Source organism: Rhamphochromis sp. 'chilingali', assembly GCF_963969265.1.
Source record: "Rhamphochromis sp. 'chilingali' genome assembly, chromosome: 8".
Lineage (NCBI taxonomy): Eukaryota > Metazoa > Chordata > Actinopteri > Cichliformes > Cichlidae > Rhamphochromis > Rhamphochromis sp. 'chilingali'.
Window position 1 is genome coordinate 24,921,496 of NC_137935.1, and position 11,937 is coordinate 24,933,432.

At 41.1% G+C, this 11,937-nt stretch overlaps 1 protein-coding gene across 5 annotated transcripts in view; it reads left to right on the plus strand.

Annotated features, from left to right (window-relative positions):
- gramd1bb (GRAM domain containing 1Bb) overlaps window positions 1–9,967 on the plus strand; it is a 115,701-nt gene extending 105,734 nt beyond the window's left edge. For all 5 annotated transcript variants that reach the window (XM_080889968.1, XM_080889969.1, XM_080889972.1 and 2 more), the window contains 15 exons: window positions 316–400; window positions 888–991; window positions 1,078–1,173; window positions 1,939–2,019; window positions 2,162–2,277; window positions 3,264–3,423; window positions 3,747–3,936; window positions 4,052–4,195; window positions 4,309–4,427; window positions 4,517–4,659; window positions 4,818–4,921; window positions 5,628–5,922; window positions 6,687–6,794; window positions 7,084–7,204; window positions 7,559–9,967. In XM_080889968.1, coding sequence (XP_080746094.1) covers window positions 316–400; window positions 888–991; window positions 1,078–1,173; window positions 1,939–2,019; window positions 2,162–2,277; window positions 3,264–3,423; window positions 3,747–3,936; window positions 4,052–4,195; window positions 4,309–4,427; window positions 4,517–4,659; window positions 4,818–4,921; window positions 5,628–5,922; window positions 6,687–6,794; window positions 7,084–7,204; window positions 7,559–7,648 — 1,956 coding nt within the window. In that variant the 3' untranslated portion in view covers window positions 7,649–9,967. The remainder of the gene's footprint in view (window positions 1–315; window positions 401–887; window positions 992–1,077; window positions 1,174–1,938; window positions 2,020–2,161; window positions 2,278–3,263; window positions 3,424–3,746; window positions 3,937–4,051; window positions 4,196–4,308; window positions 4,428–4,516; window positions 4,660–4,817; window positions 4,922–5,627; window positions 5,923–6,686; window positions 6,795–7,083; window positions 7,205–7,558) is intronic.
- The last annotated feature ends 1,970 nt before the right edge of the window (window positions 9,968–11,937 follow it).

Below are 11,937 nucleotides of genomic sequence, written 5' to 3' on the forward strand. Positions count from 1 at the left end.
CTTGTATTGCGCTTTAAATCGGTTATGATGCGTCCTTTCAGATATCTCGGGCTACGTACCTCTGCTTGCCGTACTCTGTATTTCCATTTGCAGTAACTGTGAAAATCCCCCACAGGATGAAAGTCACGGCATGATTAAAGTAAAGCGGACATACCGATCAAACCTGTGGGTGGTTTTAACAAGGTTATCTCACATGCTCGTGGAAACAAGTAACCCAGGCTGTGTGACAGAGGCAACACTTGTGAACAGAGCATGAGGATGCGAGTGTGTGTTTGTTTGTGTGTGTGTGGTTTCTGACTCTGCCTGTCACTGCAGGTGCTGAGCCCGACATACAAGCAGCGCAATGAGGACTTTAGGAAACTCTTCAAGCAGCTCCCTGACACAGAGAGACTCATTGTGGGTGAGTGTACACACTGAGGCCATCTGAGTACTGGCAGGGTGCAGCCAGCTTGGTAGTAATTAGAAAATGATTAATCCTTCCGGAGCAGACAAGTACGGGATATTCCCACCGGCTGACATCATGGCATGACTGTAAATATGTGTCGATTTTTGTCACTGAGTAAAATAAATCCCACGGTCTTCAGAGGCCTTAGTGTCATCGTTTGAGGAGACCTTTTCCTTTTCGGGCACTCATGTGAACACGTAATGTGAACACAAGTTTCGCTCATTTGTTGTTGAGAGTTTCTCAGTGTTCCTATGAGTACAGTCATTGTTGTAAATGCTTCCGACTAAATCAAACTGCATGTGAACTTGACTCGAACTTGCTGAAATGGTCAGTTTTGTGTCCTATTTGTTGTTGTTGTTTCTGTGCTACATGGTGCAGTTCCTGTGCCGTCTTTTTTCTCATTTTCCATCATGTCTAATTTCATGACTCATCCATGTTGCAGACTACTCCTGTGCTCTTCAGCGGGACATCCTCCTGCAGGGACGACTCTACCTCTCTGAGAACTGGATCTGTTTCTATAGCAACATCTTCCGCTGGGAAACGCTGGTATTGCTGCACTTCTGTGCATTCTTTCTGGCAGTATTGGGTGTGTGTGTGTAAGTAATGGTGTACATTTGTGTGTTTGTTTAAAGCTGACGGTGCGGCTAAAGGACATCTGCTCAATGACAAAGGAGAAGACCGCCCGGCTCATTCCCAATGCCATCCAGGTCTGCACGGACACTGAGAAGGTAAGGGATACGCAAGACTTTGTTTTCAGTGTGTACATGTCAGTGTTTATTGATGATGTGGCTGCTGATAGAAGCACAAAGATGAAGTGTGAAGTTTACAGAGCTGTGCTCTCTGCTCAGATTCAGCCAAATACTGCCAAACTGATCAGACAGCTACAAATGGATGATGAGATAAAGCACCCCGGGAGTGCAAACCAAGAGTTTCTTAAGGAAAAACAACAGGATATTCTTCTATGGCCCAGTCAGTCATCTGATCTCAGTGAAACAGAGGCGTTTTTTTAGTTATTAAATGCAAAACTGCAAGCAAATGACACAAGCAAACAAGCTGCAAATTAAAGAGGTTTCAGTAACTTTCTAGTCCCTGTACTTTCTTGGGAAAAAAAATCTGAATTGAAGCTGAAAGTCTGCATTAGAATCACACATTAAATGTTTGATTTACAGCCCACTGTGGGGTGGTGGTGTGCAGAAGCAAAACTACAAAATTGCGTCTTTTTCCTCAAACATTATGGAGGGCACCCGTAAATGTGTCAGAAATATGTGCTTTAGTTTTTATTTTCATTTATTTCAACTAATTTACAAAATTATTTCTCCCTTTCATTTTGTATTTTGTTACTTTTTAGTTCCCACTTATTTAATCTCCCAGAACTGACTCTCTTCCCTTTTTTTTCTATTTGCATGTCTTTGTACATGATGCAAATTCCTTTATTTATGGTGTTATTTTAGTTCCATGTCGGCTAATACGAGATCGCGTTTTATTCTCTGCAGCACTTCTTCACCTCGTTCGGAGCCAGGGACAGGACGTACATGATGATGTTTAGACTGTGGCAGAATGCGCTGCTCGACAAGGTCAGCAAATCCAATTTGTGACTTTATGCTTTGGTCTATATTTTTTTTCTTTTGCCACACATGGGATGACAACAACAAATTGCTGCATGGTTCCCTCCTCACTCTCTTCGTTCCTTATAACTGGTTTGTTGATCTTCTGCAGCCTCTGTGCCCCAAAGAGCTCTGGCACTTTGTTCATCAGTGCTATGGCAACGAGCTCGGCCTGACCAGTGACGACGAGGACTACGTTCCTCCCGATGATGACTTTAACACCATGGGGTATGTCTGGCTATGGTGCTGCATCAGTTACTATGGCTACCACTATAAATATTGTCATTTGGTTGCCTAATTTCCCAAATTAGAAAATAATTATTCCGGCCAACATGAGCCAGAGCCAGTAAATACTGAGTATTTTCTGTGCCGATGTACTATTAATACAGTCACGGTTTGAATGCTTTTATTCTACAATGCACTCACAGTGAAGGCTAAAGGCTTTGTTGCGAACATGTCTACATACACATAAGAGACAGTTTGCCTCAAAATCAAGTTTACATGTTTCTCCCCTAGTGCTAGTTATCGATCTCGATCTTTTTGTGTTGAGCTCATCAGTTTTGGGTGGAGGTGTCTGTGTTCCTTATGACATAATGTAAATAAATGGCACTTGGCTCACTGTGCTCAGAAGAGCCAAAAAATGTATTTGAACAAGTCGTTCATTCGAGAACTCATGACCTACCTCTGCAACATAGAAGCACATGAACCCGTGACGGTGTGACATGACACAAACATGTGACATAATATAAACATACAGAAACAATAGCACTCCCCTCATGTTAGCTAGTTCCTTTGATTGGCCAGCGTGAAAAACATTCCTACATAAAACCACAAACCATGCTGCCTTTGCAGTGGTTGATTCATAGACAGTGACAAGGTCATGCTCGCAATCAGTAGCCATCTGGGTGTGTCAAGTTGACAATAAAATGTCAATAAAAAGGACTCACTCTGCTATCAGTTTGTGATTGAACGGGGTCAAGTCAGCAGCCTCTGATAACACGGGAATTACCTGTGACAGATAAGCAGAAATTAGAAATCTCTTGCCATCTGTTGTAAATCCATTGCTGTCTACAATCAGAGAAATTCACATTTACTGCTTACATCCAGACTACAGGCAGAAACTCATATATTTGTAACTTAGCTATTCTATTATCACAGACGTCTCTACAGCTGCAGTAAAGTCTGGGGCTGTCACGTTTCTCCATTGCCTTCAGGTTCAGTGAGGAGATTCCCAATGAGGAGAATGAGATCAACAATGATAACTTGTCCAAGAACAACGTAGAAGCCAAGCCTGAAGGGAGCCCTCCTCCTGTACAAAAGAAGCTCATCCCAAACAGCACCATCCCCACCCCTGGCAACCACGATACCATCACAGTAAGTTGTTGCAGTTATGCTCTATACTCTGTTTTTAACCACGTAAAGCCTAAAACATGAAATCATTGGCAGACAATTCCTTTCTATTTTTTTATTTCAGTGTTTATTCTACCTTTTGACATTTTTCACGTTTTTAAAAAGGAAATAACATTTTACTTTGCATATAAGAGTTTTAATTTGTATCATTATTGCTCCATTCAGTATTTTTGTGCAGTTTTTTCAGGTTTTTCAGTATTTAAAAAAAACAAATCACAAAAATTTAAATCAAATCACATGCAAACCTCAGAATCTCTGAATAACTTCACCATATTGTTTTTCCGCAGTTTGACCTCCCAGCTGAGGAATATGCAGACTGCCTGCCAGATGGTGATCTGCTGGCTGTCCCTCTGGTGGTGGAGGAAAAGAATGAGACCAGTGGGCCTGCTGGTCCTGTCCCATCACCGTCACTGGACTTCAATGACAATGAAGACATCCCCACTGAGCTCAGTGATTCTTCAGAAACACACGACGAGGGTAATTGCAGAGAGCGGACGGTCTTTGCTAACAGGACGACTATTCATATAATTTAAAACCAGAACATAAGAAATGTATTTTCTTTATTTGTTATGTGTGTTTCTTTGCCACGTAGGAGAGGTACAAGCCTTCCATGAGGATCTCAATGGCAGGCAGCATATCAATGAGATCTACAAGTTCAGTGTGGACAAGCTGTATGACATCCTTTTCACGGAGTCTCAGTTCATGAGTGATTTCATGGAGCAGAGGCGATTCTCAGGTCGGTACGCCTGATGTTCCTGCACGTGATTCAGTCAAGTCACGTCTGAGCTCCTTGGAAAGAGTGCAAGCTAAAAAGACAGGCTTTATTCAATTCGAACATTTGCTTTTCAGATATAGTGTACCATCCATGGAAGAAGGAGGAAGATGGGAACCAGACCAGAGAAATCATGTACACCATCTCTCTGTCCAACCCCCTGGCTCCCAAAACAGCCACAGTCACTGAGACACAGGTAGTGATGTCAAGTAGAAACATGTTTAATTATTTAAGCTCTGCTGTGCTTTATGAGACACTTAAACTACATTTTGTTGATTGTATCAGACTCTATACAAAGCCAGTCAGGAGAGTGAGTGTTACATCATTGATGCTGAGGTCATCACACACGACGTCCCCTATCATGACTACTTCTACACTCTCAACCGCTACATGCTCACGAGGGTGGCCAAGAACAAGTGTCGGTTACGGTGAGTCATAAGACTTCGTGACATAATTATTTTTGGACCATCTTTCCCCGTGTTTAAATTATTTTTAAGTGTTTCTTTTCATGGTTTATCTCAATTTATTTACCATTTTATTGCAAAGACAGAACCTGTGTATGAATACAGTCATCCTCTTCTCCTAGGATATCAACAGAGCTGCGTTACAGGAAACAGCCATGGGGGCTGGTAAAAGGCTTCATAGAGAAGAACTTCTGGAGTGGGCTTGAAGAAAACTTCCGCCATCTTGGTAAACTCCATGGTTGTTTGGTTGGCTGTTTCGATTGGTCACATCAGTCATGTGGTTTTCTTAACAAGAAGACTCAGAGAGCGCAACTCGAAGAGCAAGGGCTAAACTAAAACCTTTATTTATGATGCTTTTATTACAACATGCTGACGTCAGCTTGTTTTTATTAGAATATGATGACATCAGCCTGTTATGGCGTCACTGTGAGCTCGTAGAGCATCGTATTTTTTCAAAAAAGGGGGTGTTATGCTCGATATGATCTTGGGCGCTAACAATGAAGGTCAAACTCAAATGCTCAGCCAACATGGTACCCGTCCTCCAAGGCCTGGTATATTGTTGTGAACTCCATAAAAATTGTGGGTAATATAGTTTTTTTTTACTGATTTTAACATTTGATGTGATCTTGACCCTAGTTATACCTTAATTAAATCAGCTGAAGCTGTTATTGGTATCTACCATCACACAAAACTTTCACAATGATATCTTTGGACACTGGACTGCAGCAAACAGACAAACAGACAGACAAAGAAATGGAACCGATTACATACTCCCCCCATTCAAGGGGAGAAATAATGGCAACGATAGACTTAATCTAATCATTGCTTAATGCTTAAAGAGAGAACAAGAGCATGTGGATGTTTTCAACAAGCTGAAAGTGCATGGGTGTTATATATATTTATATGTAACAGGTGTGTTTTTCCTCTCTCAGAGTTGGAGCTGTCCAAGCTGGAGGAGATACTCATGGAGACTCACCAGCTGTCTCCAAAGGCAAAAGTGGTGAAGAACTCCACGGTGAGGCGCAAGAAGAGGCCGCTTCCCCACATGCGCAGCCAGCATCTGGATGAGGCCCTCAGCCCCGTTACCACGCCGACAGATGAGGAAGTGATCCAGAGGATCAAACACGTGGCCGGCTCCACGCAAACGAGACACCAGAGTCCAGAACACCTGCCCGGAGGCTTCGCTCTGTACAGCGTCTCCAAACTGCTGCTCATCATCAGCTTTGTGTAAGCAGCTCATCAGAGCACGCACGTGCACACGTCATTCCTGTGAGGATGGCTGCACAGTTGTCCATCAGGATGTAAATGTACATTTGACACATGCTGACATGACTTATTTTAATTTCCTTAGAAATATGTCATTATTGTTCTTTTGAGTGTAACTCCTTTCTCCTCTTCTTTCATTGCCATCCATAGGATCTGTCTCAGGTACACATATATGTTCTCTGATATATAGACAGATTACAAATTATAGAAAAACTAACAAACTGTCTTAGTAAGGTACTGGGCCACTATATGTCGGCCGATTGGCTTTAGCGTTCCTTAGCAAGTTTGCTCTTTTATTTAATGTCTCAATGTCGGTGGAGAGTGACTGACTGACTGATGCACAGTCCAAAGTTTCCTGTAGGCGTTCAGTGATGTTGAACTCTCATTACTCTAAAAACAGCTTTGTTCCCACGTGTGTGTATCAAACTATTTAGCGACGCCCTCGTGTCCTTTATCCTGGCAGAGAGGATAAAGTTTGCAAGTAGATCCAAACTATGTGAGCAAAATGCCCCCAAAGCATAACAGAGATTCATTTAATCATTACATTTGTCATCCGTCTGTATTCAGTATTTATTGAAAACCATCCCACAGTCAAAGTGTACTTTCAGTATACATCAGAGTGCTCATACCAGCTCATTAGAGGCATTATGAATGATTTCAAAGTGAAGCTGAGCCCTCGTTTGTTGACTCTCTTTCTTCATTTCTGTCTCTTTGCCCTCCTCCAGCCTGGTCCTGCTTGTGTTCCTCAACATGATGCTTTTCTACAAACTGTGGATGCTGGAGTACTCTGCGCAGTCCTTAACAACCTGGCAAGGTCTGCGGTTTCATGAAAGGTAAACACACCCCAACAGATCCATGTGTACACACGGTTTATTGCACTGTTTTTTTCATTACTCTTTACACAGAACTTTCTGTTAAACACATTAAAGATACCCAAACACTGTAATACAATTCCAGACAGGCACACACATCCGTAAAGTAAACTGCATCCATATTGCCTTGAACAGGAAATCTCCACGCTTGCTTACTGATTGTTAGCAGTCCCTTAAAATGGAAATAATGCTTCAGTGCCTGCACCCTTAGGTTGCTGTGTGTGTTTATCTGTGTGTGTGTTTTTCCAAGTAAACTGCCTCAGACGCAGATGGAGTGGGCCCAACTCCTGGAGGCACAGCAGCGGTACCACGATGCTGAGCTGCAAAAGTGGAGGGAGATTATCAAGTCATCCGTAGTGCTGCTGGACCAGGTATAGAAAAAGTTTCTTTTTTTACAGCAGATAGTAAATAATAATATAATTAACATTATTTAAATTAAATAAGATAAATAATAATTCTGAAAATGTAGTTTTACTTTTATTTATGTGTTTCAATATTTTTAATAGTTTCATTTTTAATATTAGTGTAATTTTAATATTATTTCTGCCAGAAGAGATTGTACGTGTTCTCATAAATACATTCAACTCTGACCAAAGCTTACATTTGCTAACTAGCTTGATTTTCATTTATGCTATTGCGACCAAAAGTTTGAATAACTTTTTCGCCTGTTATTAAAATGGAGAAAATACTATTTAACATGTGTTCCTGTTGTTTTGCTTCTTCAGATGAAAGACTCTTTATTGAACCTCCAGAGAGGCATTGGTTTAAGGGACTACCCCTCTGAGACTGAGGAGAAACGCAGTCGCTATCACTGACACACTACCATCAGGCCATGAGGGCATGCTGTGCAATACGGGACCTGTTTTCTTTTTGAACCAGTATGCCGTCAGCGGCAAGACAGAGAGAGAACAGAGAGGGGTGGTGGGACCAATAGTGAGCGGATCCATGGACATAAAGAGAGGAACAGTCATCTCTAGCGTATGGAAGTTAAAACCACCCCCAGAGGACGAAACCACGGACAGAAAGGGTCCCGATCACACACAGGAATCGAGCTATCCCCAACAAGAGGAGGTGCAAGACTTGCTTCCTCTAAACACCTTGGGGATAACCGTTTCCTTCTACTCTCTTTATTTCCAAGTGCATCCTACTGTAAGCCATGTGAGCCAGGAGCGTGGCGGAGAGAGCGAAGGAAAACTACTGCATGCATTTAGACAACCTATCTCCCCTCAGTCAGTGTTAATGTGGTCCAGTTCCAGTCTATGTGTGTCTGAAAAAGAACAGAAGAAGAGGAGAGATTGAGTCAAAGAAAAGGGGAGGGGGATCCTTTTGAGTCTTAACGGCTTTCTACACTCTCCGACTGTTCCAAATCAATCGTACCCTAGAGGTCCTCGCTGCAGCGTCCCTTCAGTAAACCTCCAGGTGATCAGAGGACAGGTTCACTCCACGAGAAAAGACGTATTGTAGCTGGGAGATCAGCTTCACTGATCAGCCCTTATTGCCTTGTTTGAGCCTGGACTGTGTGGTTTCTGTCCGGGCTGGTTCCCTGACATACCGATGAGTAGAGCGTAAGATTGATAAGATGCGATTCGCAGGCTCGGTTTCTCCCGTCACAGTGTTACCTACCTTATGTCGCATTATTTCTCATCCTTCTGATGAAGTCGAATGTATTAGTCTGGGGGAAAAAAGAAAAAAAAAAGGCTGGACTTTGATCACAACTTGATAAACTTTGAAACGGGGACGCTGCAGCTAGACCGACCAGTAGGGAGTCCTGTGTTCTTACATGTTTTATTACTAAACTGTGATTATATCTCTTTAAAAATGTTTCAGATTGGAAAGAGGTCATGAATATATTTGAAATATATAAGAATATTTCATTATTATATAATATATATACATATATATATATTTAAAAATATATAAAAAACATTACCTATATTTATTGTTAATTTATGTACATACAGAAATGATCAGAGCTCTAGACCAGTTAAAGAATTTCTAACAAAAAGTGTTTTCTTCTAAAGATGCATGCCAGATATGTCTGTGACATGTCCAGTGTGCAAGTATGATTCTTCATTCGCGCGATTATGTTCGCGCACGTGTGTGTGTGTGTGTGTGTGTGTGTGTGTGTGTGTGTGTGTGTGTGTGTGTGTGTGTGTGTGTGTGTGTGTGTGTGTGTGTGTGTGTGTGTGTGTGTGTGTGCAGGAATTTTTACCATTCCACATGTCTATGTTTCTTTTCTGGCTCTTCCAGCTGGACTGCCTTCTTTTCTTTTTTTAATGCTGATGTGTTTGGATGCTGCCTTGCATTTGTCCCACCAGGGTGCAGCTGCACATTTGAAGAGTTTTGTTCCAAAATGATGTATCAGACAGCTGGAAACAGCCACGATCGATTGGTTAGGTAGTGTCACATGCACATTTGGCTAAGAAGCTAAACGATGCCTGGCTCGACCGCAGGAGGAAACACAAACCCCTTTGAGGTTGTGTCAGTAAGAGCATCTCGCTTAAAATCAAAAATAACCGGAGCTACCTGCTGTGACAACCCTTTCTAAATAAGGGCAGGAAAAAAAAGTAAAAATATATATTTTTTGCAGTTTGCAAAAATGAAATGGATACATGCTATTTTGGAAATGAACCCTTCGTGCCCCCTGTGAGCAACTCTTCTGTTCATTTCACCACATTAGCTGCCGCTGTTTGCTAAACAGGAAGAGGTTTTGGCATTTTAGGAAATCTGCACATTTGCTGTAAGGTTGGATGATATGATCAGATGCTACTGTCACGTGTGTAAACTAAGTAAGTAAATAAGAAACAAAAAGAAATTAAGCCTGACAGTTTTTGTTCATTCTTTGTAAGTTTAGATCTACCTTCATATTTGGCATCTTGGTAGGATCTTTTCATCTTACTCTCAGTAAAAAAATAAATAAAAAGTGAGAGCATAAGCACATTCCTCAAAATCGAAACCTCTTCCTTTAAAAATACCTGCGTTAACTCAAAATGTACTCTACCTTTCCCCGTTTCAAGTGTCTGTCTTGGATGCAGTGAAAGCATGAGAATTAACTTTATGCAACTAAATTGAACCAAAAGAAAGTAGAAATGTACTTTCACAGAGGACGTATTGTTTTAAATTAAGTATTTATCATGTATGTTATATATATATATATATATATATATATATATATATATATATATATATATACACACACATACATACATACATACATACACAGGTGTTAGTATGGTGGTTTACTCACTCACCTAACAACATCCCCAGGTTTGATCCCAGAATGATGCACAAATCCCTATTTGGGGTTGCATCAGGAACGGCACCCGGTGTAAAAAAAATAATAATAATAATAATTTTATCTGCTGAATCAAACACACGGATCTGCCCGCTATGGCAACCCCCTTGTGAATAAGGGAGCAGCTGAAAGCAGCTATATAAAAAGTAGTGTTACGTTTGCTGAGGCCTCGCCCTGAACTTAGCCTGGCACACCTTCTCGTCCGTTTTCCGGAGCAAAGATTGGACGAGCGATCAGTATGAGGGCAAGCAGATAACTTTACTGTGGCGTGTTCTCGACCGACATATTGAGCGCGTTCCATTTGAAGAAGGCACAGTGACGATAACGCACAGAAACCTTAAGACGTGAATGTGAGCGATTTTGAGATGTTTTCTGTTTTATAGAAATCACCTTCACAATCTCGAAGGCACTGAAAGATTATAGTGAAGTTATGCTTTGTGTGTATGACGGTGCGAATACATGGAAATGTAACTGAAATGCTTTAAGAGTTTGTTTTCAAGTGTAGTGAGTAGATTTTTTCTTCTTCGTTTTCAGATGCTTCTGTAGTAAATGCTTGATTGAGATGGTTTTACTGACACGTTTTCACCGTCGCGGCTGAGTGAAGCAGTTAATGTCACCTCAGTCCAAGTCAGACGCTCGATCGGGCTTTTGAGGAAGCTGTTGCGACAGCAAACTTAAGTTTTATTTCACAAATCTGAACAGTTATGCAAATTTACTTCTTGTTTTTCTTTTTCTTCAGAACTGTTTCTCATTTTTACCAGCAAATTAAACAAATTAAGTTTCATTCTATAGCAATCAACACTTCTTTTTTTTTCTGTCCATTTGCTTTCACTCTTTCTCTCCTAGCATGCACTCACGCAGTTAATCTGTGTTAATCGAATGATTGTATGGTTGCTATCGCTGCACAACTGTGGAACCAAGGTGACCTGGGAGATTTTGTCACTGACAGCAGATGGAGTTTCTGTACGTGCTTTGTTAACTGTATCCATTGGGCATTCGCCTAGAGGCAACAGAGCTACCCTTGCAACACAGTGCTGACTAACAGCCTTGGTTAACACACAGTAGGAATCACACGCAACCTCCTGAAAACGACCACTGATTAAAACTCTTCTTCGAGTGTGTCTTGATAAAACATGTACTGTGTAGTTCTGTTCAAAGAGAATTCTGCTGTATGTTTTTTTTAAAGGTTTTGATCTCTAGACTTTTAGTGAAATTTCTACATGAGATGAATATGCTGTATGTATATGTTGTGTATATCTGCAGTGTGCACACACGCACACTGTCAAAAGAATCCGACCTGCGCTGCGCGTAGGTTTTGACTTGCTGATGACTTTTGCCTCATAGAGATGGGAGATAAAAGTGGCTTTCTGGTTCATGTGAAGTAGAGGTTGGAAGTTTGAATAAAGAAAAAATACTAAAACAGATGCTGCTGCTATTTTTGGTGTGGTTACTTTTGAGTTTCACAAATGCAGTAATGAGTGAGAAGAAAATTAACATTCATGAAAATCTGGAACTGAATCACAAAAACGGATCCTTAGCAGATTTGAGAATGAGGTAAATACAACCTCATTCTAAGACAAACAGCAACACGTGAGCTCTTACTGTCAGGATATGTTGTGTTAGGACCCAAGATGGAGAGGTTAACAAAAGGCATTATTGGATTGATGGAAATCTATATAAGGCCAAACACAAAACGATGCAAAACAAGTGCAAACTATTTCAATTCACAAGGGACCAGGGATCAGAATGACGCTAGAGAACTGAACTACACTCTGACAACAGAAAGAAAGTGTATAAATACACAGCGGG